Source organism: Rutidosis leptorrhynchoides, chromosome 2 (genome assembly GCF_046630445.1).
Source record: "Rutidosis leptorrhynchoides isolate AG116_Rl617_1_P2 chromosome 2, CSIRO_AGI_Rlap_v1, whole genome shotgun sequence".
Lineage (NCBI taxonomy): Eukaryota > Viridiplantae > Streptophyta > Magnoliopsida > Asterales > Asteraceae > Rutidosis > Rutidosis leptorrhynchoides.
The window spans coordinates 97,476,051-97,496,440 of record NC_092334.1 but is presented as its reverse complement, the minus strand read 5'-3'; the positions used below and the strand labels follow the sequence as shown (position 1 = coordinate 97,496,440).

Here is a 20,390-nt window from a genome sequence, read left to right as displayed (position 1 = left end):
CACATCTATAGACTACAGCAACAAAACCCAATACCACATATGTGGTGTATGAGAGATGTGAGATGTAAACAATTCTTCCCCTATCCGATAATATAAACACAAGTCATTTCTCCACCCAGAGTGAAAACACTCTTGAAAGTAGAGAAAGTCATCCCTCTCTCTATTCGACGGATAGAGAGATTGCTTTCAAGTGGACCTCCGGCCAATAAGTAGGAAAAAAATTAAAAAAATAAAAGTAAAAATTGAGACGCCATGAAAATGGTAGAATCAAATTTTCATGGGTTTTAAATCATGCCTGAAATTTAATTTGGGCTCTAAGAGTCAGTCAAGTCGCCAATAAATCGACGCTTGCTGTCGACTCAATAACTAAAGCCGTACACACATCTATAGACTATACCTATTAATTAAATTTTACATTATAAAACGAATTTAATACTTCAATACGTAATAAATTGTTACTTCACACTTGCAGTAACAAAATGGTTGATTCTTTCTACTTACTTTTATGACCAAAATACCACGAAAAGTTTTTAACCACTGGAGTTGCTTCTGGAAATAACGGTGATAAGGTGTAATTAAGCTAAAAGAGATTCAAAATTTGGATCCTCACATGTTATATGGTTGTGAGTTTGATAAATACAAACCACATACATATGTTTGAATCATATGGTTTCAAAACTAAAGTTCCCCGTAACATTCACCTAAACTATAGATAGAAGGCAAAATCAAAATTTCCTACAGTACATTGCAACTAACTTTGTTTTTCACTTGCAGAATTTAAGGTGGTTCCGGGAAAATATCTTGAAAAAAGAGGGCCAAATCACCATTAATAGCATCGAAAGATACCATCTTCTCCACAACATTCTGCCAATCGATTCATATATATAGTTATAGTTTATATGGAAATACGAATTACAAATAATCACCAATTGAATCAAATGGAACATATAACCTTACTGAATACAGCACCTTATAGTGGTCATCTTGAGCTATTATCATTTCATTACAAACTCGGTCGATATTAATGCCTTTGATGGTATGATCCAATACTGATGCAGATCTCCTAATAACTTCTTGAGGAACACCTACAATATAATACTGACAGCCTATAATATATTATAAAAATAAATTAATAAATTAAGAATGGGCAGGTTTTGCTGGTATTAACAAGTCATAGTACACTAGCAGTTTTGGTTTTCTTTTAGACATGATTCATTTTAAGTTTCTTCAGGTGCTAAACATGTATATGCAAAGTATCTTAATCTTAATAGTAGAAACTAATAAAATGATGAGCAGAATTTATATTTTGATATGACATGACATGGTTGAACATACCGGCAAGAAGGGCACAGTAATGTCCTGCAAAAGAGAATTAAAGTGGCATTAACAAAAACTTTCTTCTAAGTTCTAACTCAGATTTAATAGCTAATACCAACTCACCATAGCTGAGAAGTGCATGTCCAGGAACCAGCCTGACATATACAACATGACAGATGATATTAGAAGTGGTGCAAAATAACTTCAATAAGGACTTGGAATATGAGTATTAGTTAAAGCCTTGTTGATTTACCTATATAGAAATACAATTTCATCAATGTTTTCACTGTTGTCGTCGGGTCTTAGTATGCTCATTGTGTAGTATTTGACTTTATCCGACTGATATTCATCAACAATTTTGATTAGTAACTCATAGTACATGGATATGACTAGAAAAGCTTTCATTCTTTAAAGTTGTTACCTGAGATAAATCGCTATTAACAAATATCTGGGTCAAGTGAGTGCAAATTAGAACCTGCAGCGTATGTTTACGAGTTTGACAGTTAGTCAACAAACCAGGTTTAACCTCGAAAGTTGTGGATACTTCATAATAAGCACCTATGACCTATCTATATCTAAATCTTATCTTATTTATCAACATTAGAAGATTTTTAATTATTTACACTAATTGAAGTATAAATGTATGGACTTTGACAGCCTGCAGGGGGATAGAGGGAATTAGCAGGTGATGGGTTATTGAGAGTTGAGATCAGTTTTACTTTTTCTGAAAGGAATTTTTACAAAAGGCAATGAATCCCACATCGGATGACTGAAATATACAAAGGTGAAGGGAGTGGCTATAAAAGCAGAGGCCCAAGAAAGGAGTAAGCATACCTTTCTCGGCCTTTTGGCTAAGATCAAGTGTAGTATCTGTTCTTATCAGTTTAATATCTGATATGTGGGCCATTGGCCTACTCGATATTAATTTTATTTTTTATGGGGAAAGGCCTATCACAATAGCTTGCTATTGGGGTCTTTGAGTGTCTCCTTGGTCTTGTACTACTACCTTGACTGGCGCACCCCTCCAATTTTTAGTCAAAATTTTGCTTGTTCAGCTTATTTCAACTTTTATTTTTTTTTTTTTGAAAAGCAAGAAATTTTATTTATATAATGGAAAGTTACAAGCCCTATAAATTCTATACAATATGATGATAACGGAAAAAAGCAAATGCCGCCTTCATGAATAAATCACACATTTTGACACCGCGGAACTTGAGGATTCAAGTAGGATAGAATTAACCGAACAGTACCGAACTTTCGGTGACAAAGTTGATTAATACTATCCGTTTAACCAAGTGACAAAATGCAAAGACCTATCCATGGAGAAGCATGAGTACAAAAGGACTATTTAGGACGTGAAGTAAATTAGCCAATGCCCGTTCTTTGTTGATCCGAGGTGTATGATGATGGGTTGATGAGCCATTGATGCCAATCGATTATAGACTTCTTTGCTCTTTTGGAGATCCAAGCGTAAGATTGTGATTGGATTTCGGTTAAAATTGTAGCAACACACCATTCCTTTTTGCTAAAGACATTAAGATTCCTATGTTTCCAAATAATGTATGTAGATGCCCATTTAGTGGCTTGCCATATGTATGAACCGGATTTCGACGTAGGGAACGGCTGCTCCGAGATGGTAATGTCGGTAAAGGTGGTGAGGGTGTTAGAAGGAAGGTTCCACCATTTTAGTATAGATAGCCATACACTTGATGTTTTCGGACAAAGAAAAAGAATGTGTTCAATGGTTTCGACGTGTGAGTTGCATAATGGGCAAAGAATCGAATTAAGGTCAACATTACGTTTGTCTAGTTCAATGCGAGTGGGAATTCTACCATAAATTAATCTCCAGATAAATATGTTAATTTTTTGGGGTAAAAGTTTGTTTTTCGGAGTTTTGAAGGTGTGTTGTGGAGTGGCGAGTATGGTGTTGTCGAGGATAGAAGCAAGTTTCTTTGTTGTGAAGATACCATCGTTATCTAAGGCCCACTTCCAAGTGTCAGGTTTATCAGTTAAATTAATGGAGGCAATAAGATTGTTGAGTTCCGTTAATTCGTTGAGGGTACGTCCATATGGGTTTCTCGACCAATTCCATAATCCGGTGGAAGTAGAGTTTTGTGACGTGATACGATCGGCAACCAGAGCTTGTTTGTTGCTTTCAAGCATGTATAGTCTTCTAAATTGATTGCTGAATTTTTCGGAACCACACCAAGTGTCATGCCAAAATTTGGTGTCGGTTCCGTTTCCAATGCATTTGGTGATAGACTTGGTGAAGTTTGTCCCGAGGTTGTCCGCGATATTACCCGCCTTGATAATTTCATTCCAAATTGTGCTACCTGAAACATTTCTAGATAAATCATTAGCGCAAACCCCCCCCCCCACCCGGACCGTAAATGCTAGATATTATTTTAACCCAGAGAGCATCTTTTTCGTTATGGAATCTCCACCACCATTTGGAAAGTAGGGAGATGTTTTTGCAAGATAATGAACCAATGTTTAAACCACCCTTATCATAAGGTAAAAGAATGTGTTCCCATTTGATCCAATTAATTTTTTTGTCCGCTTCGGACCCACCCCAAAAGAATTTGCGTCTTTTTGTTTCGAGTAAATTGATGATGTTGCAAGGGGCATGGAATAAGGAGAAGTAGTAAAGAGGGATACTAGATAATACGGATTTGATTAAGGTTAGTCGTCCGCCAAAAGAGATTGATTTTGCTTTCCAGTCAGAGAGTCTTTTGTCAAACTTCTCAATGATTGGTTTCCAAGACGAGGCTTTTGTAGTGAGGGTGCCGATGGGAAGTCCGAGGTAAGTGAAAGGAGTTGTGCCGGCCGTACAATTTATGTAGCAAGCCATAGCATCAACTTCATTTTGTGCAACACCAATTCCGTATAAATTACTTTTTTTGAGATTAACTTTTAGGCCCGATATGTTTTCAAAGCATTTGAGTAATTTGGACACGTTTTTAGCGTTCCGTTTACTCCATTCACCAAAGAAGATTGTGTCGTCCGCATACTGGAGATGGGATAACACAATCTTATCATGCCCGACACAAATCCCTCGTAATTGGTCGTTTGCTATAGCACGCTTAGTGAGGATGTTTAGACCTTCGGCCGCGATGATGAAAAGGAAGGGAGAGATAGGGTCGCCTTGGCGAATTCCTCTTTCAGGAGAGAATTCCGCCGTCGGGGAACCATTGATAAGGATGGAAATGGAGGAAGAGGAAAGACATGCATGGATGAAACTGATCCATTTGCGTCCGAATCCCATACATGCCATGGTCTCGAAAAGAAAATCCCATTCGATGCAGTCGAATGCCTTTTCGAAGTCCACTTTGAATATGAGGCCTTTTTGCTTTTTTCTTTTAAGTTCATCGATAATTTCGTTTGCAATTAGAACGCTATCGAGGATGTTACGACCTTTTAGAAATGCGGTTTGTTCAACACCGATTATTTTATGGATAACTTTTGAAAGACGGTTAGCGAGAATCTTGGTGAGGATTTTATAGTAACTTCCGATTAAGCATATGGGTCGATATTCGTTAAAGCCAATAGGGTTGGATTTTTTAGGTATTAGCGTGAAGAAAGATGCATTGCATCCCCTAGATATTTCGGATTTGAGCCAAAACCAATCTAGGGCCCTAATGAGGTCTTCTTTAACTAACCACCAGTATTTTTTGAAGAATTTCATGTTAAAACCGTCCGGTCCAGGCGCCTTGGAGCTTTCGCAATCATTAAGGGCATCCCAGATCTCTTTTTCTGAGAATTGGGATTCGAGGATTAGATTATCTTCTTGCGAAATGTAGATGCGGTCAGGTTCATTTTCGAATGGGCAAGACCCTTTACGTGGTTTGGAGCGGAAAAGTGATTCAAAGTATTTAAGTGCCTCGTTTTTTATTGTGTTAGGTTCTTCGGACCATGTACCATTTAGGGATATGCCACGGATATTGTTTTTGTTAACTCTTCTTTTAATGTAATTATGAAAGTATTTAGAGTTTTCATCGCCCTCGAGGTTCCATTTGATTCGGGCTTTCTGTTTGAACATGTTAGATTTCTGTTTTTCTTTTACTATGTGTTGCATTCTGTTATTAATCCATTTGTCCTTTTCGAGATCTGTTAAGGGCCTAATTTCCGCAAGTTTCTCAAAATCATTAGAAGCATCGAGGTGTGTTTTAATTTCATTGTCTAGATTATTTAGTTGTGCGCTTAGTTTTTTTAGTTCAAATTTGACGTTTTTTTGTTTGTTTCGGAGGATACAGTCAGGGCGGTTTCCGCTTACGGGTTGTGACCATGTAGATTTTATGATGTCGTCTGCATTTTTTAATTTCAACCAGGTATTAAAAACACGAGTGGGTTTAGGGCCAAAGTCTACGATAGAGTTTTTAAGAATAATAGGACAATGGTCGGAAAGGTCACGGTCGAGTGATTTTGAGGAGATATTCGGCCAAAGTTTTAAGATGGACTCAGACACCAAGAAACGGTCAAGTTTACTGAATTTCATTGTCTTGAGACACAAGCGGGTGTATTTCTTACCTCCAAGTGGAATATCGATAAGGTTAGAGTTATCAATGAATTTATTAAAATTGTCGGCCCAGGATTGCTTGAAGAAACAGTTTAGGCGTTCAGATTTGGATCGAACTTCATTGAAATCACCAAAGATGATGTGAGGAATATCAATGGAATCAACAAGTCTTGAGAGTTCATCCCAAAATACAAGTTTTTTCCTGTGTGAATGGGGCCCGTAAACATTAATGATTACCATGTCTGAGGCATATCCAGACCACTTTCCTTTGATAGCAATGAAAAATTCACCTTCAATTGCACTTTCAAATGTAAAAGTGGAGGAGTCCCAGATCAATAGTAGACCACCCGAGGCCCCGATAGCGTCTTTTTGAACAAAATTGAAGTGGGAATTATACCAAAAGGAGTCAATAAGTGAATCAGGAGATTGTCCACATTTTGTTTCTTGTAGACCTAAGATGATAGGGCAGTTTGAGTTGCATATTTTTTTAAGCCAATTAATTTTACCCGTTACCCCTACTCCCCGAATATTAAGAGAAATACAAGCCATTAGAAAACTTACAAAGAACGAGATGATGAAGGAGGGTGCTAATGTTCCGCATTCCATCGGATTCCGATACCTGTACCAAATTCATTTGTACTTGTGCTGCTTCCAGATGCATTTTTTGAGCCCGATTTTTTGGGAATATTCAGTGTAGAGTTGGGATTAGATGTCGAGCTACATTTGCGGTTAAGTTGACCGAATTTCAGTTTTTGTCCGCTACGTGCACAATGTTTAATATATAGGAATTTGGATTGCGGTGCTTTTCTACTCGGTTCAGCTAGCGTAGAATGGTGAGGCGGTTTTGGTTGATTCCGTGCGATTTTTTTGAATTCAAGGTCGCTAGTTCGATGACTTTTCTTTTTTTCTTTCTTCGCATGCAAACGTTTCTTCTTTTCGTTAGATCGAATCTCGGCTAGTGTTGGATTAGAAGTCACATTGTCGTCAATATTAATTGGACAATCATGAGTGGATGAAGGGATCCCTGAGGAGCTGTCTGTATCAGCCTTATTTGACACATCACAGCTTCCATCAAAGTTAGAATTAGAAGGATTGGTTTCGTGGTTTGGTTGGGTTAAAGGGACGGGTTCGTTATGAGGTGGGTTAGGAGAAGATAGGTTTATTGGGTTTGTTATAGGAGCATGGAGATCGATATTGGGCTTAGCGGAGTTCAAGGATTGTAGGTTATTCATAATCTGAATTGGGCTAATAGGTATGGATGGAGGTGTAGTCTCGTTTAGAGGATTGGGGTTGGGTTCAGATGTCGAGTTGTGTAAATCATGGGATGTATGGGGACTGTTCTGATTACCGCTTATAGGGGACGATAAGTTATCATCACCTGTGTCCGTTTCCGAAACATGATCATAATCTGATGAAACAACATGTTCATTATTACCATTATCTTTAGGCTCAGAGTTCGAATTAGTGTCATCAAGATTTTTTGGAAACTTGCAGGCAGCAAATCTCTTCGAGTTAGACAAAGACGACCCATCCGAAGGTGGTATATTTTCGGTGCCAGAATTGTTGTCGCTAGTGTCGTTGGTATTGAACATGTTTTTTGGCGATTTTTGTGTCGCATAACCTTCAAATATTTGGTTACCATCCATGAGGGATTCTTCGTCCGAAGCATAATCATCAGATAGTACATCATCATCCCAAACTGATGATTCGTTATCCATGGAGTTAAACTCAATCGTAGGTTCGTTGATTTCAGAAACAAAAGCATATGTAGATGTAGACCCGTGATTGATAAGGGCACGACCGTAAATGGGTTCAAGTGATCTAGTAATGATGAGAACCTTTCCTGAAGATAAATCTTGTGAACCTTTCTCATCAATGGAACAATTTTTTTGTTCAATTATTTCACCCCATTCTTTAGCAATGTCATTGAACGTTGATTCAAACCAACATGTAAACGGTACCCCTTTGATTTCAACCCAAACTAAACGCCCAGGATAGGAGTATTCATCAGGATCCCAAGGTTGGATGTCATCAAACCAATTCCCCAAGGGGTTCCTATTTTCGTTCAGTTTGCTAGTGTTTAAAACATCGAGAGCCAATTTTTTGTCATCAAAGATAAGCATAACATCACGACCACCTAGGTATTTAGGCTCAAATCCTATAAGATTTTCCGATTTACAGATTTCATCAAAATACATAAGGTGATCAATGTTTTTGATCACCCCAACAAGAGCATGACCAAGTAAATCATTGAGCTTTTCGTCTTGCAATACGTTAATCTCTATAGTTTTAAGATAGTTATTAGTTATACCTGAGCTTTTGTTCGATTCATTTTGAGCCTGAGGGGCAGTGACTTCGGAGAATTTGCGATCATCAGTGAACTTGTTTGTTGGCGGATGATTATTCTGACACGGTTTGTTCACAGGAGGATGAGTATTGGACACGTTGTGCAATTTTCTGTCATGAGCTTTGTAAACTACAAGAAGCATACCATCAACAACAATCATATTGAGTTTCCTCACCATCGAATCAACAAGATGTTCCGGAATGTTCCTGTATCGGACGAAACCGAAGCGTTTTCCATTTTTTAACGTTTTCTTTGGGATGTAAACTTCGGTGATATCCCCAAATTGTTTGAACAGACCCCATAGTTTTACAGAATTCCAGGAGTCGGGAAAGTTGAAAAAAAGGAAAGATATGATGTTTTTTGGTTCAGGTTTATCACGAGAATGCTGGTTGGAATTAGATCCGTATTGCTTGATCAGGTTTTTTGCATTCTCATGGGATTTGAATCGTTGGTAGATGTTGTTAGATGAGGTGTTGAATCTGGCGGCTGTGGGAATATTAGGGTTCCTGATAGATTGGTTCAGATCGGGGAATTCATCAGGCTTAGGGACTTGATTAATCGAAGGTTGGACAGTCTCGTTGCTATTATTCCGATCAATTTTAACCCATACCCCAACATTGTCTGGTTTATATTTGATGTGATTGATTATGTTGGGTTTAGGGTGAATCGACTTTTTGGATGTAGAGTGATGTGGTGTAAACGGTGAAACAGGTATTGAGAACATGATGGTTGAAGCAATCAAATTAAAATAACGATTAGAATAGAGAAAACTGGTAGCCGGAAGTTTACCGGAGAAGAGGACGTATCATTGTATCGGGTTTACCTGACTATTGTAATATTTCAACTTTTATTAAAAAGCTTATTTAAATTTATATAGAAATTTAAAAGGTCAATTGTCTGCTCAGAAAAAAGCTTACAAGCTTTTGAAAATGGCAACTTTTAAAAGCTGTTTCAAATATACATCAAGTTTACTGAACTTTCAAATGGCAATTGTCTGCTCAGAAGTTTTTCAAAAAGGCAAATGTTAAGTTGTTGTTTCAAATATACATCAAGTTTACTTTTTAAGGAACTTTCAAAGGGTAATTGTCTGCTCAGAAAGCTTACAAGTTTTTCAAAAAGGCAACATTTTAAGCTGTTTCAAATATACATCAAGTTTGCTTTTTAATGATTTTCAGCCAGGGTAAGAGAAACAAACCTTTGGAGGAGTATACATTGAGATAAAATGTTCAATTGTTCCACCAAGGAGTCCAACACCATCTATATATTTATATAAGGAGGGAAGAGTGAAATGCTTAGCATATCATAAAAAAGGAGAATACATATATATAACTAGTGACATCTTTATATTTTTAAACAAACCTTCAGTTAGAGTCCCCTTGCCAAATTCATCCAGCAAACATAATGATCGTGAAGTAGCATGCCTTGAAATATTTTAATATCATTATGAATTTCAATAAATTAACTAAGAATTCACTTAGTTACACCAATAAATACCTTAGCATCATTCCAACTTGGTGCAGATCAATCATAAATGTAGATTGTTCAGCTGTCATAAGCTTGCTTCCCATAGCGCAGAAAATCCTGTACTTGCATTAATCATTGACAAATACCCCGAGTATACATTAGTAAAGCAATTCAAGATCATTATGATTGTATATTAGAAGGGGGTTAAAGCTAACCTATCAGTTAAACCCACTATCGCAGCATCTGCGGGTACAAAACTTCCAATGTGGGCAAGAAAAACAATCAATGCTACCTGCAATTAAAGTTAAATGGCATTGAATCTGGGGCTTTTGTTCACGAGGCTTTGTTGGACTCTATATGCAAGTTTATGACGAGAACATTCTGAGACCGTACAGAAAATAGGAACCACCTGCTTTATGTAAATGCTTTTTCCGGAATAATTAGGCCCTGTGATGATATGAATACTCCCTGAGAAACGTAATTCAGAGAACCAACAAATGAATAAACACGATGTTTGTGAATTCTTAGAAGCTAAGTAAACAAAGAAACATTCAATAAAAATGACGCGCCATATACCATGATCAATAATCTTGGTATCATTTGGAATAAATGTGTCAACTGTCATTTCCTGCAAAACATGTCTGATAACAGATTGCACTGAATGTTATTGCCTAAATATTGACTTGGGCAGTCCAGTATGAGAGGAGTGATTTTTGGGAAGAAAAAAAGATACTCTGAGTTTTCTGACCTTCCATTCCTAATATCAAGCACAGGTTCAGCACTCAATGTGGGTCTTACATAATTATTTTGACGAGCGACCAGTGCCAATGACAAAAGGCTATCGAGCAATGAGCAACATTAGTCAATAAATACTAAAAAACAGTTTACAAAAGGTCGAGAAGCTAAGGATCAGCTAGCTAAAAATGTATCTGACCAGTCAAGTTCAGCTGCAAAATTGACCCCCTTGAGTAGATGCATTGAGAACTCAAGAATATGCGACACTAAGTCCCTTGTAATGGCTCTCTCCATATCTTTGAAAGGATATGAGTAAATACAAGAAAGAAACAAAAAATTGATTAATACAATGCATATATCAACTTAAATCCTGAGAGTTGAATTTTTTATGCCCAGGCGAATGAAAATCTCTTAGTATGTGTTAAGAAAACTGAATGGTTCCCCAGCCTGTTACGATTTCATTAGCAGCTGAAAGAGAGTTTATTATTAAGATCACATACCCAGAATTTTATGATAGATGTCTCCTAAAAGACTGTCCAATTCTCGTGTTTTTGCATTGCGGTAGTAGAACTTTCTAACGTCACTGTCTTCATCAGAGAACTGGAAAACGAAACTCGGGCTTAATGAGTTGGAGTTGATTAAATGCATCTAAATATATGGTAATGTTATATTAAGATTAACAAGTAACCATCTTACTGCAAATTCGTAGTCTTCAAGGTTGTCTAGGACTCCTTCCTCTAGCCTTTCTTCAAATATGCACATCAGGTATCCTATTCGGAAACACAAACATAAGTAAAGCATATGAAGATACACTCTCAATTTCAGCACTAAAGAAACAACAGTTTAGTTACACATCCTTCAACATATGATTCTTTTAAATTGGAGAGTGGCAACAATGTTTATTTACTTACATTGTTACGACAAAAAAGTAGCTCCTAAACTGCAAGAGATTTTAGGGAGAAACTAAGAGTTGTGGTATCATCAATGTTTTTTTACTTATGTTGTTACACTATTCGTACATCTATTTTATATTTACTTGGTTATAGTTATTTTCTATATATACTATTTATTCGTATATCTATACTAGAGTCATAGATCCTTCATAGTTCAGTTTCAAGCTGTGTAGGAAAACCAGAAGAGCAAGTAACTAAAGGATGGTTCTATGTGGGGTGGCCTATATGGAGCCAGTAATGGCCAGTAATGGGAGCCTAGCCTGGACAAACATCGTCTTTAGAAGAAAGAGGTTGGGAAACCAAGAGACATCAAATAGATATACCATCTTTACATTATATAGTGTTATAGTATGCTGATTACATATATTTGCAAAATTTAAGACTAAGAATTGGAGGGGTGCGCCAGCCAAGGTAGTAGTGCAACACCAAGGCGACGCTCAAAGACCCCAATAGCAAGCTATTGTGATGGGCCTTTCCCCATAAAAAATAAGATTAATATCGAGTGGGCCGATGACCCACATATCAGATATTAAACTGATAAGAACAGATACTACACTTGATCTTAGCCAAAAGGCCGAGAAAGGTATGCTCATTCCTTGGTTGGGATGCTGCTTTTATAGCCACTCCCTTCACCCTTGTATTTTTCACTCACCCGATGTGGGATTGTGAGCTACCCTTTTAATATCAGTTTTCACCAATAATTCTACACTAGACTAAAACTTCAGACCCTTTTCTAATTGTACCTGATTGAGTAAATTTTATTTCAAACTTAATTAAAGAGCACAGTAGTACTTAAGTTTAGATAGAATATATATAAACATATGGGTAAGATCTTATATTAGTGCTTCAAGACTGGCATCATATCCAATATGTCAGACATGTATGATGATAGCAAAAGTTTAAGATGATTAACTTCAGCCCAGTTGAACTACATACATTTAGGCGTTAGACAGTATTTGCAAAGAAGAAAGACAAACCTATTTGATTAATATAAACAACTTGTGGGAGCAATTGATCTCTAGACATGTAAGGAAGACGTGCGAGTTCTAACGATGATACCTGTCCAAGGAATGGTGTAATGATTACTAAAACATATATAAACACAAATTTACTTCCAATAACGATGCCATTACAACATTTGTACAGTTAGAACTGAACCTCCTCCAAAAATTCTGGCAATTCTTCATATATTTGCCTCAGTTCATCCAACTGCATTTGATATAAAGGAAAGGTTTGTCAAGAAAAAGGAAAATGCACTTGTAAGGTAAATATGCAGAAATAGAGAGACATATAATGTGTGATTGAGATTATTCAATCATAAGGTCCTAACCTCTTCACAAAAACCATCTTTTACAGATGTCTCGTAACCTTTGTCTTTACTTCTATTTACATCAATAACACCAATTATCTACAAAAGAAAAAACAAATAAAAAAAATAGTGAAAGTTTAATTTAATATCATCTAAAATTTAAGATAGCACCTAGAGGAGGAAATAACATGATTTATACAGCAGTGAAATTTTAATTGAAGAAGCATGAACATATTGTGAAATGAATAATCAGCAAAGTGAAATAAAAGCTAACCAACCAGTTCATATACATAAGCCAGATCCATTGAAATGCAAGAAGCCGCCTATTAAAAAGTCACAATCCAATTACGTAATTGCCTTCCAGCTACAACAATAATATATAAGAAAACAAATGAAAACAAAACTGCATCATTACCATTTTTTCGAGAGTAATTCATTACCTTCTCAATAATATTTACACCAAAGTAGTTAGCATGCTCCTGAAGATTTTCAGAAACTCCTAGGTCAAACATCTTGTTGATATGCAGAAGTGCAGCAAGGCTCTACATGATATAAGAAACATAAGTTAAAACAAGTTGATGACAAGGTCCTTATATGTATATAACTACTACAGATGTGTAGAGGTTTTATGTATTGTCAACATACGGAGTAATTCTTATCTGAAGACAGGGTTAGCATGCAACAGCGAAATGTATATTTAAAAATTATGCATGCTTTCAGATAGATATAAGGATGTCATGAAATGAAGAACAAAGATTACCTTCAAAAAGGAAGTCCAATCACCACAGGAACATACAGAACTGGGGGAGTTGAATTTCTACCATGCAAAAAACTTAAATAATGAGTGAGAACATTACAAATAAAATATATACTAAAAAATTAACTATTCTGGAGTTGTAACATATAAATAGACTTGATGAGACCAACTATAGTGGACCACAATGGAAAAATAGTAGAGCTTCTTATGGGCTGCAGTAATAATACCATGCAAAACTGGAAATATTGGATCACCCATTCATATAAAGATATTTCAATGCTTTAGAATTTAGAATTTACAACAAACCACCTCCATATCCAATAAAAAGTTAATATGTCATCTAAAATAAATAAATATAAGACATAAGATAGTATTGTACCTTCAATATGTGGGGAACATCCTTAACAGATTTCAACGTATTACGTAAAGCAGTCAACAATTCTTCAGATGCAACGAAGAATGATATCTGAATCTATCAAAGAACACAAACATTTTTGCAGATACGGAGTAAAGCACACAACGACGAATGCAAGTTTTAAAAAGGATACAAAATCCAGACGACTATTCAAATTGTCGATGTCTAGTATGGGCCTGAGAAACCATGTCCTATTACAGAGAAAACAAACCATCAGTATGAACCTGTAGGCTGCAGGAAAAGTTTCAATCACTGAATATTTCTACACTTACAGAACATAAAAAAGCAAATCCTTGTTTACCTGAGAAGACGTTTGCCCATAGGTGTCACACACTAAAAACATAGAACATCGATTAGATACTGATTTCAAAATCAAAGAAGATAAAAAAGAAGAGAGCAATCTCCACACCTTATTCATCATTCCAAAGACAGAAAACCTGCATGTAATCGAATATTACCATCACAGTCATATTTATAAAGATTCAATTGGAACTAAATCATTGATCTCTCAACTATAGTTACTTTTGATATGTACACAAACAGAAAGAACAATTGATTACCCTTCTTTTGCTCTACCAATACCCATGTGACTTGGATGTTTGTCTGTTTGGAATATCTGCAACGCCTCATGAGCTGCGGAGTCAACTTTAAGAAATTTGTTCCTGCATTTCAAAAAAAGAGGACTTATAGGCAACCAGTGGTGGATGGTAATATGAATACCAAAAGTATGATTACATACAGTGAGATTTGCATGACAGAATTGATTGCAATTGACACACTCCCACACTCATTTTGTTCAATGGTATCCACGACTCTTTCGTTCTCCAATATGGCAAGAAGTCCTCCACTAGCACGAACTTGAACTTCACTCTCTATGTCCATCATAGAGCTTAGCTATAGTTAAAAAAAAACAATAGAATATTGACTTAGACTAAAGTACAACTTTATTATAAATAAAGTTATATGACAATTATAGCACGATTATCTATAACAAGACCAGATTGTTCAACAATACTAGATCCAATAGTGTGGTGGTAGAAGAGTGACGGGAAAGAAAAGAGTATAGCAACAATAAGTAACATAACTTGAAAGCAAGGCGCACATGGAGGATATTTATACAGTGTCCAGTCTTATTTTAGTCAGCTAACAGAAGATTTTATAAAAGACCAAACCAAACAAAGTAACCAAAGAGGAAGAAGAGATAGTATTTGCTGAAATTTGTTAATTAAACGGATTAACAATGTGAGTGTCTTAAAAGTAATTGGCATAAACACTGTCAGACAAACATTAAACTAGGGAGGAGTGATAACTTGGGGAAAAAAAATCATGAAATAACTTACAAAGCAGACTCTTTCTTTGATGTTTAACCCATCATCCATTCCTGTTACTCGAAGATATATTAATCTGTCTTATGAGACCAACAGATAAAACAGCAAGTTCGAAACGTTAAAAATAGAGAACTTTATAAACCGAGAGGCAATATGTATACGGAAACATATCATATCATATGAAAGATAAAAAGATACAAAAATAATAGAAGCATATTCATAATAATTCATCACTATAAACTTCTGGTGCTACCATCGGCCAAAAAATAGATAAGTTTCTGAATGCTTTTGTCTCTGTTATTTTAGAACAGTCAACCATTCTTGTTAAAATCATAGCTTACTACAAATTCATCATATCAACATGAACAAAAAAGGTATCACATAAATAGTGGGTTAAGTTTGTACATGACAGATCACAACAGTGTTCACTATATACGAATAATATGGCAAAAGAGGTATTTGATGAAACCCATAAACTTCTATTTAGTTCAGACTTCCAAATTTGCTGAAAGGCAAAAAGAATTACTAGCCGGAAACTTGAGAAATATGTTCATTATTACTCAGTGTTACAACCAACGACCTTCAAAAGCAGTCACCATTGAATTGCATAACTGAAAATCATTTTAGAGTTACTGCACCTGTGCCACGCTTGTTCATAACTAAATATTGAACTCTTCATCTGCTTTACAGAAGGCACCTCGCTTTCACCATCTGTATCACTAGCAAGAGTAAGTACACAATCCACAATCCACAAGCTCAGGGTGCATAAAGAACGCAAAAAAAAACCCTACCATTTTGTTGTAAAGCAGTCAAGAGAAATTCATCACTCTTGGTACTTGTGTATATGATCAATGGCTTAACCTGATACTTCACTGGGACAAGACAAAGTAAGAAAAAAGAGTTGTTAAGCTGCAGTAAGCTGTCCAATGACCCACACTGAAAAGCTGATGATATGAAATAGAAGTAATCAAGTATCATAAGGAAGAGGAGAGGAAATGCAACTAAAATCTTATTGACGAGTTAACGAAATTCCCTTCACCTTGTAAAAAATATTGTATGTAAGAGGGAAAGCAAAAGTATCTTTTACCCATATCAATCAAGGGAAACTCTCCAGTTCCGTCTTCCCATAGTTCCAGCACATGAAGTTCACGAGTAAGAGTATCATAATAGGAAACTCCAATTCTAATTACAAAATTTTAGTAATGTGTCAACTCTATTACACATATCTTCATATCATATTGAAAGGGAAGACTTAGTCTGCAGGATATTGTAAATATAAGATTATTATGTACATTATTCCTGGTAAACAAATAAAATATGATAATGATTATCAGTATATTAGTGTGGATAACGTCAATATCAGTTTGGCGGCATACACAAAATACTGATGTTTGTTTACGAAAGAAGCTTAACCTATGACCCTGCATGAGGCATGCCATGTACACCTGCATAGACAAACCATATTAAATTATTAACGCCAAACAAGTTTAGGGAAACATTACACAATGAAATTTTATATTAATATAAGCAAAAATAATATTCGCGGATAAACTTAAGACAAATTAGCCTGTGCTTCCAAATACTTTCCATTTCTGTTCCTTCGTGACAATGAAGAAAGGAATAGTTTCTCAAAGTAAAACAGTTTTTAGAGGAAAAAGCCTGGATTACAAGATATCATTTTGGTTCTAGAAAAGTTAATTAGCTAATTTCTCTTATTTCATTAATTATCGCGATACTAGTTATAGCTATAGTAGTGATGATGTCCACGTGGCATTGCATTACTGAACGAAAACTGAACTTTGCTGTCAATTACTTTTTCTATGTTACTGAGTTGCTGAAATATTGATTCCTTTACTAAACTATTAACATTAATTGCTAAAGTAAGTTCCAATTAGCTAGATAGATACGGACTTGCAACAATTCTTCAAATCATATATATCAATTATCAAATAAAGTTACAAAACGCGATCGATAAATCAAACATTAATTAGTAGCGTTAACGCCTAATAAATCGAAGTAATTACTGCTAATACATGATATTATGAAAGGATTGAGATATCACGAGGACGATGACCGAAGAAAACGTGAACAGGTAAAAATTAGGTTACAGAATATGAAAATGCACGCAAGCAATTAACTGATCCGATAAATAATAGTATGTGATATGGTGATATACAAGTAACAGAGAATGTATTAATGGCGTTGATTAACGCACCTGAGGCACAGCTTCTGTTTCGTCTACCTCCTCCTCCTCCATAGCACAATTCGAGCGTGTGTGTTTTCGCGCGAAAGTGAATCGGTGTATTTATGTAGAGTTTTTTACTGAGTACAAGTGTACAACAGTTATTATATATACTTATATTTACAAGCCTAAATGAAATGAATAGTACTATTTATTTTTTACTTTTCGCAAACTTACCCCCAATTTTTATTAAAATACAAATCGACCCCTACTTTATACTTATATTTACAAGTCAAAGTGAAATGAATAATCCTATTCATTTTTTTACTTTTCGCAAACTTACCCCCCAACTTTTATTAAAATACAAATCGACCCCCACTTTATACTCTTATTAAAAAACAAATCGCACCCCCACTTTATACGTATATTTTTTCCCAAATTTCACAAACTTAACCCCCTAACTTTTATTAAAATATAAATCGAACCCCCACTTTATTAACTTTTTTTTTTTTACTAATATTCAATTTTCACAAACTTAACCCTCTAACTTTTATTAAAATACAAATCAAACTCCCACTTTATACGTATATTTTTTTTCAAACTTAACCCCCTAACTTTTATTAAAATACAAATCGAACCCCCACTTTACTAACTTTTTTTTAAATAAAACTCGAACGCTAAAAGAAGCAACTTTCACAAAAGGAACAACCCTTCAATGTTAGATGTCGAAAAAAATTCGTTTTTACAAAATAGATCAAGACTTTTTTTTAACTCGCATTCAAAACGGAGCCCCCGGCGCGAAGCGAGGGCTCCACAACTAGTTATACTACTAATTACTCGTAATACCGATTAATTATGAAAATTTGGAATGGAATTGGGATTCGTTTAAGTAAATATCGGTTCAGTCTCTTTATATTAGAGATAGACAAAATTTCCAAAATGATCCCTGTAGTTTCGATCAGAATACACTCATGGTCCCTATTCTTTTATACGTAATGGATGATCATGTGGTTTACACTTGATGATCCCTGCCACTAACGTCCATTAACTTTTTCCGTTAACTTTTGGCATGTGCAAGGCACATGAGAGTAAGAATGTATTTTCCTTTGTGTCTTCACCATCTTCTTCATTCATCCCAAAATTATAAACCCTATAATCAATTCAAATCTAATATAAACTAAATATAAATTCAAATCAAAATCTTAAAATAAATAAACACGTTCTCAATATATACCAATATATAAATGCTCCATATATAAACCATGAACAAGAGTAAATGTTGTGTACCTATCATAACACCCTTCGAAACTTTACGTTCTCATCATCATCGTAAATAGGAAAGTGTTAGATGTAAATAAAAACTTTGTAGAAGACCAGGATTACGCATTTAATTTGTTTGTTTAATTATTTTATATATTTATTAAATTAATTAGCCGATTTATTTATTTATATATTTTTTTCGACATTTATTTATATATATTTTTGATTTTTGATATATAATGAAATGTATACTCTAGTCCTTGTACATTTTTAATGTATTAATTCGTCTCATTTTAATGATGATGATCCAAGGTTTATTATTGCCGGTAACTAAATTACCCAAGTCTCGTTGGTCTCACACAACTTAGTCGCGGTTTCCTTAACCGGATGAGATTAAATTTACTTTGGATAGCCTAGGACTTAATCCTAAGTTTAAGTTTTAGTTAACCACTAAAATAAGACGCAGGAAGGCAGTAGATCACGAAGCGGTGGCATTGGATACTATGCACCGAACCTTGGATGGATAAAAGTTAAAGGTAAGGGACTGTTATGTTAATCAATAAAACCCGTGAGGATTACTTTATTATTGATCGGCTATTTATAAAGCACAAATGCAAACCCCTACACCCACAAACTGGCCGGGCCTAACCTATACACTCTAACACTCCCCCGCAGTCCGAACGGCGAAATCGTGGAAGTTCGGACTGGATCAAAACAATAAACATTAAATAAAGTAATAAAGGATACTTCTTTTTTCATTTGTTGCATCGAATAGACTGATTTTGCTGATATCGTTGCGTCTTGCTTGACTGCGTTTCCTTTTTCGTAACGTTTTTTTATACGTCGTGACGTTTGCTTTGCCTAAGGATTGCGTAGGACTTGGCCAAGGAACTCTGTCGACATAAACTCTTCATCAACTCAAACTTTTTTGACTATATTCTCTTTTTTCGGGGTTTGGAACCTAGTCAAGCTAGGCGGCTCATCCCCACGCTGATTGGCTTATTTATTTATAATCTTTTTATAGCTAGGAAAGCAAGATGAAAAACATTCATGAAATAATAAAAAGGCTGGGACTTTGCTGTACGCATATCCAAGAGAGGAGAAAAAAATAAAAGTAATAGGCTAATAATAATAAGAAATATTGAAAACAAAAGAAGAAAATATATGTTGGTCGGCTGTGAACATGTAGATCTGGGAACATTCAAGCGACATCAACTTGTTATTCGACGGCCGTATAATTTTTTTGGTAGAGGTTTTAGAAAGGAAAAAAAATAGAAGATAAAGGATAGAAAGATTTGACGGGGTGGTATAGAGACAACGGCCGATTAGGCCTCGGGATCAGACCTAAACTCTGATTACCATGTTAATCAATAAAACCCGTGAGGATTACTTTATTATTGATCGGCTATTTATAAAGTACAAATGCAAACCCCTACACCCACAAACGGGCCGGGCCTAACCTATACACTCCAACATGTTACTAGCCTAACCGCTCAACCAAACAATCATGGAAAGGGACAAGGTCAATTTTCCTTTGCAGAAAACCAATTCGGGAAAGTCAACTAGTCACCCCAAAATGTATGGGGAACTAGCAACATCAAAGGAAGAGAACACTCTCCTACAAATAAGAGAAACGATTTAGAAACTTGGCATGCATAAAACTTCATGTCATTCTCATACACTCTCAAATACCTTTCGGTGGCGTAAAGCAATCTATGTATCTGCTACCTTCGGGGAACCGTCAGCGAAAGGCCAAACATGAAATGTCCCGTTCTTATTGATTAAAAACGTTCCATATTAATTGATT

At 35.6% G+C, this 20,390-nt stretch overlaps 2 protein-coding genes and 2 non-coding genes across 4 annotated transcripts; 1 reads left to right on the top strand and 3 right to left on the bottom strand.

Moving 5' to 3' along the window:
* Positions 1-777: 777 nt before the first annotated feature.
* LOC139891204 (DNA mismatch repair protein MSH5-like) lies at positions 778-17,492 on the bottom strand. The gene is made up of 34 exons (XM_071874157.1): positions 17,357-17,492; positions 16,555-16,586; positions 16,229-16,323; positions 15,933-16,013; positions 15,780-15,852; positions 15,154-15,217; positions 14,553-14,707; positions 14,374-14,475; positions 14,223-14,250; positions 14,115-14,146; positions 13,947-14,004; positions 13,778-13,864; positions 13,402-13,458; positions 13,082-13,183; positions 12,920-12,964; positions 12,663-12,740; positions 12,491-12,541; positions 12,310-12,391; positions 11,076-11,149; positions 10,880-10,979; positions 10,579-10,675; positions 10,393-10,482; positions 10,221-10,285; positions 10,054-10,112; positions 9,860-9,936; positions 9,675-9,761; positions 9,540-9,601; positions 9,376-9,437; positions 1,739-1,792; positions 1,571-1,656; positions 1,441-1,472; positions 1,336-1,359; positions 970-1,085; positions 778-864 (listed from the first exon to the last, which is right to left on the bottom strand). Exons 1-34 carry the CDS (start codon positions 17,396-17,398, stop codon positions 778-780), a joined length of 2,436 nt encoding a protein of 811 aa, XP_071730258.1. The 5' UTR covers positions 17,399-17,492.
* LOC139895447 (U2 spliceosomal RNA) lies at positions 2,148-2,342 on the top strand. The gene has a single exon (XR_011775894.1). It is a non-coding gene; the product is annotated as a U2 spliceosomal RNA (small nuclear RNA).
* Positions 6,420-8,985, bottom strand: LOC139894357 (uncharacterized). The gene is made up of 2 exons (XM_071877594.1): positions 8,145-8,985; positions 6,420-7,991 (listed from the first exon to the last, which is right to left on the bottom strand). The coding sequence occupies exons 1-2, from the start codon at positions 8,902-8,904 to the stop codon at positions 6,421-6,423; spliced, it is 2,331 nt and encodes a 776-aa protein (XP_071733695.1). The 5' UTR covers positions 8,905-8,985; the 3' UTR covers position 6,420.
* On the bottom strand, positions 11,725-11,919 carry LOC139895440 (U2 spliceosomal RNA). Its single transcript, XR_011775888.1, has one exon. It is a non-coding gene; the product is annotated as a U2 spliceosomal RNA (small nuclear RNA).
* Positions 17,493-20,390: the final 2,898 nt, after the last annotated feature.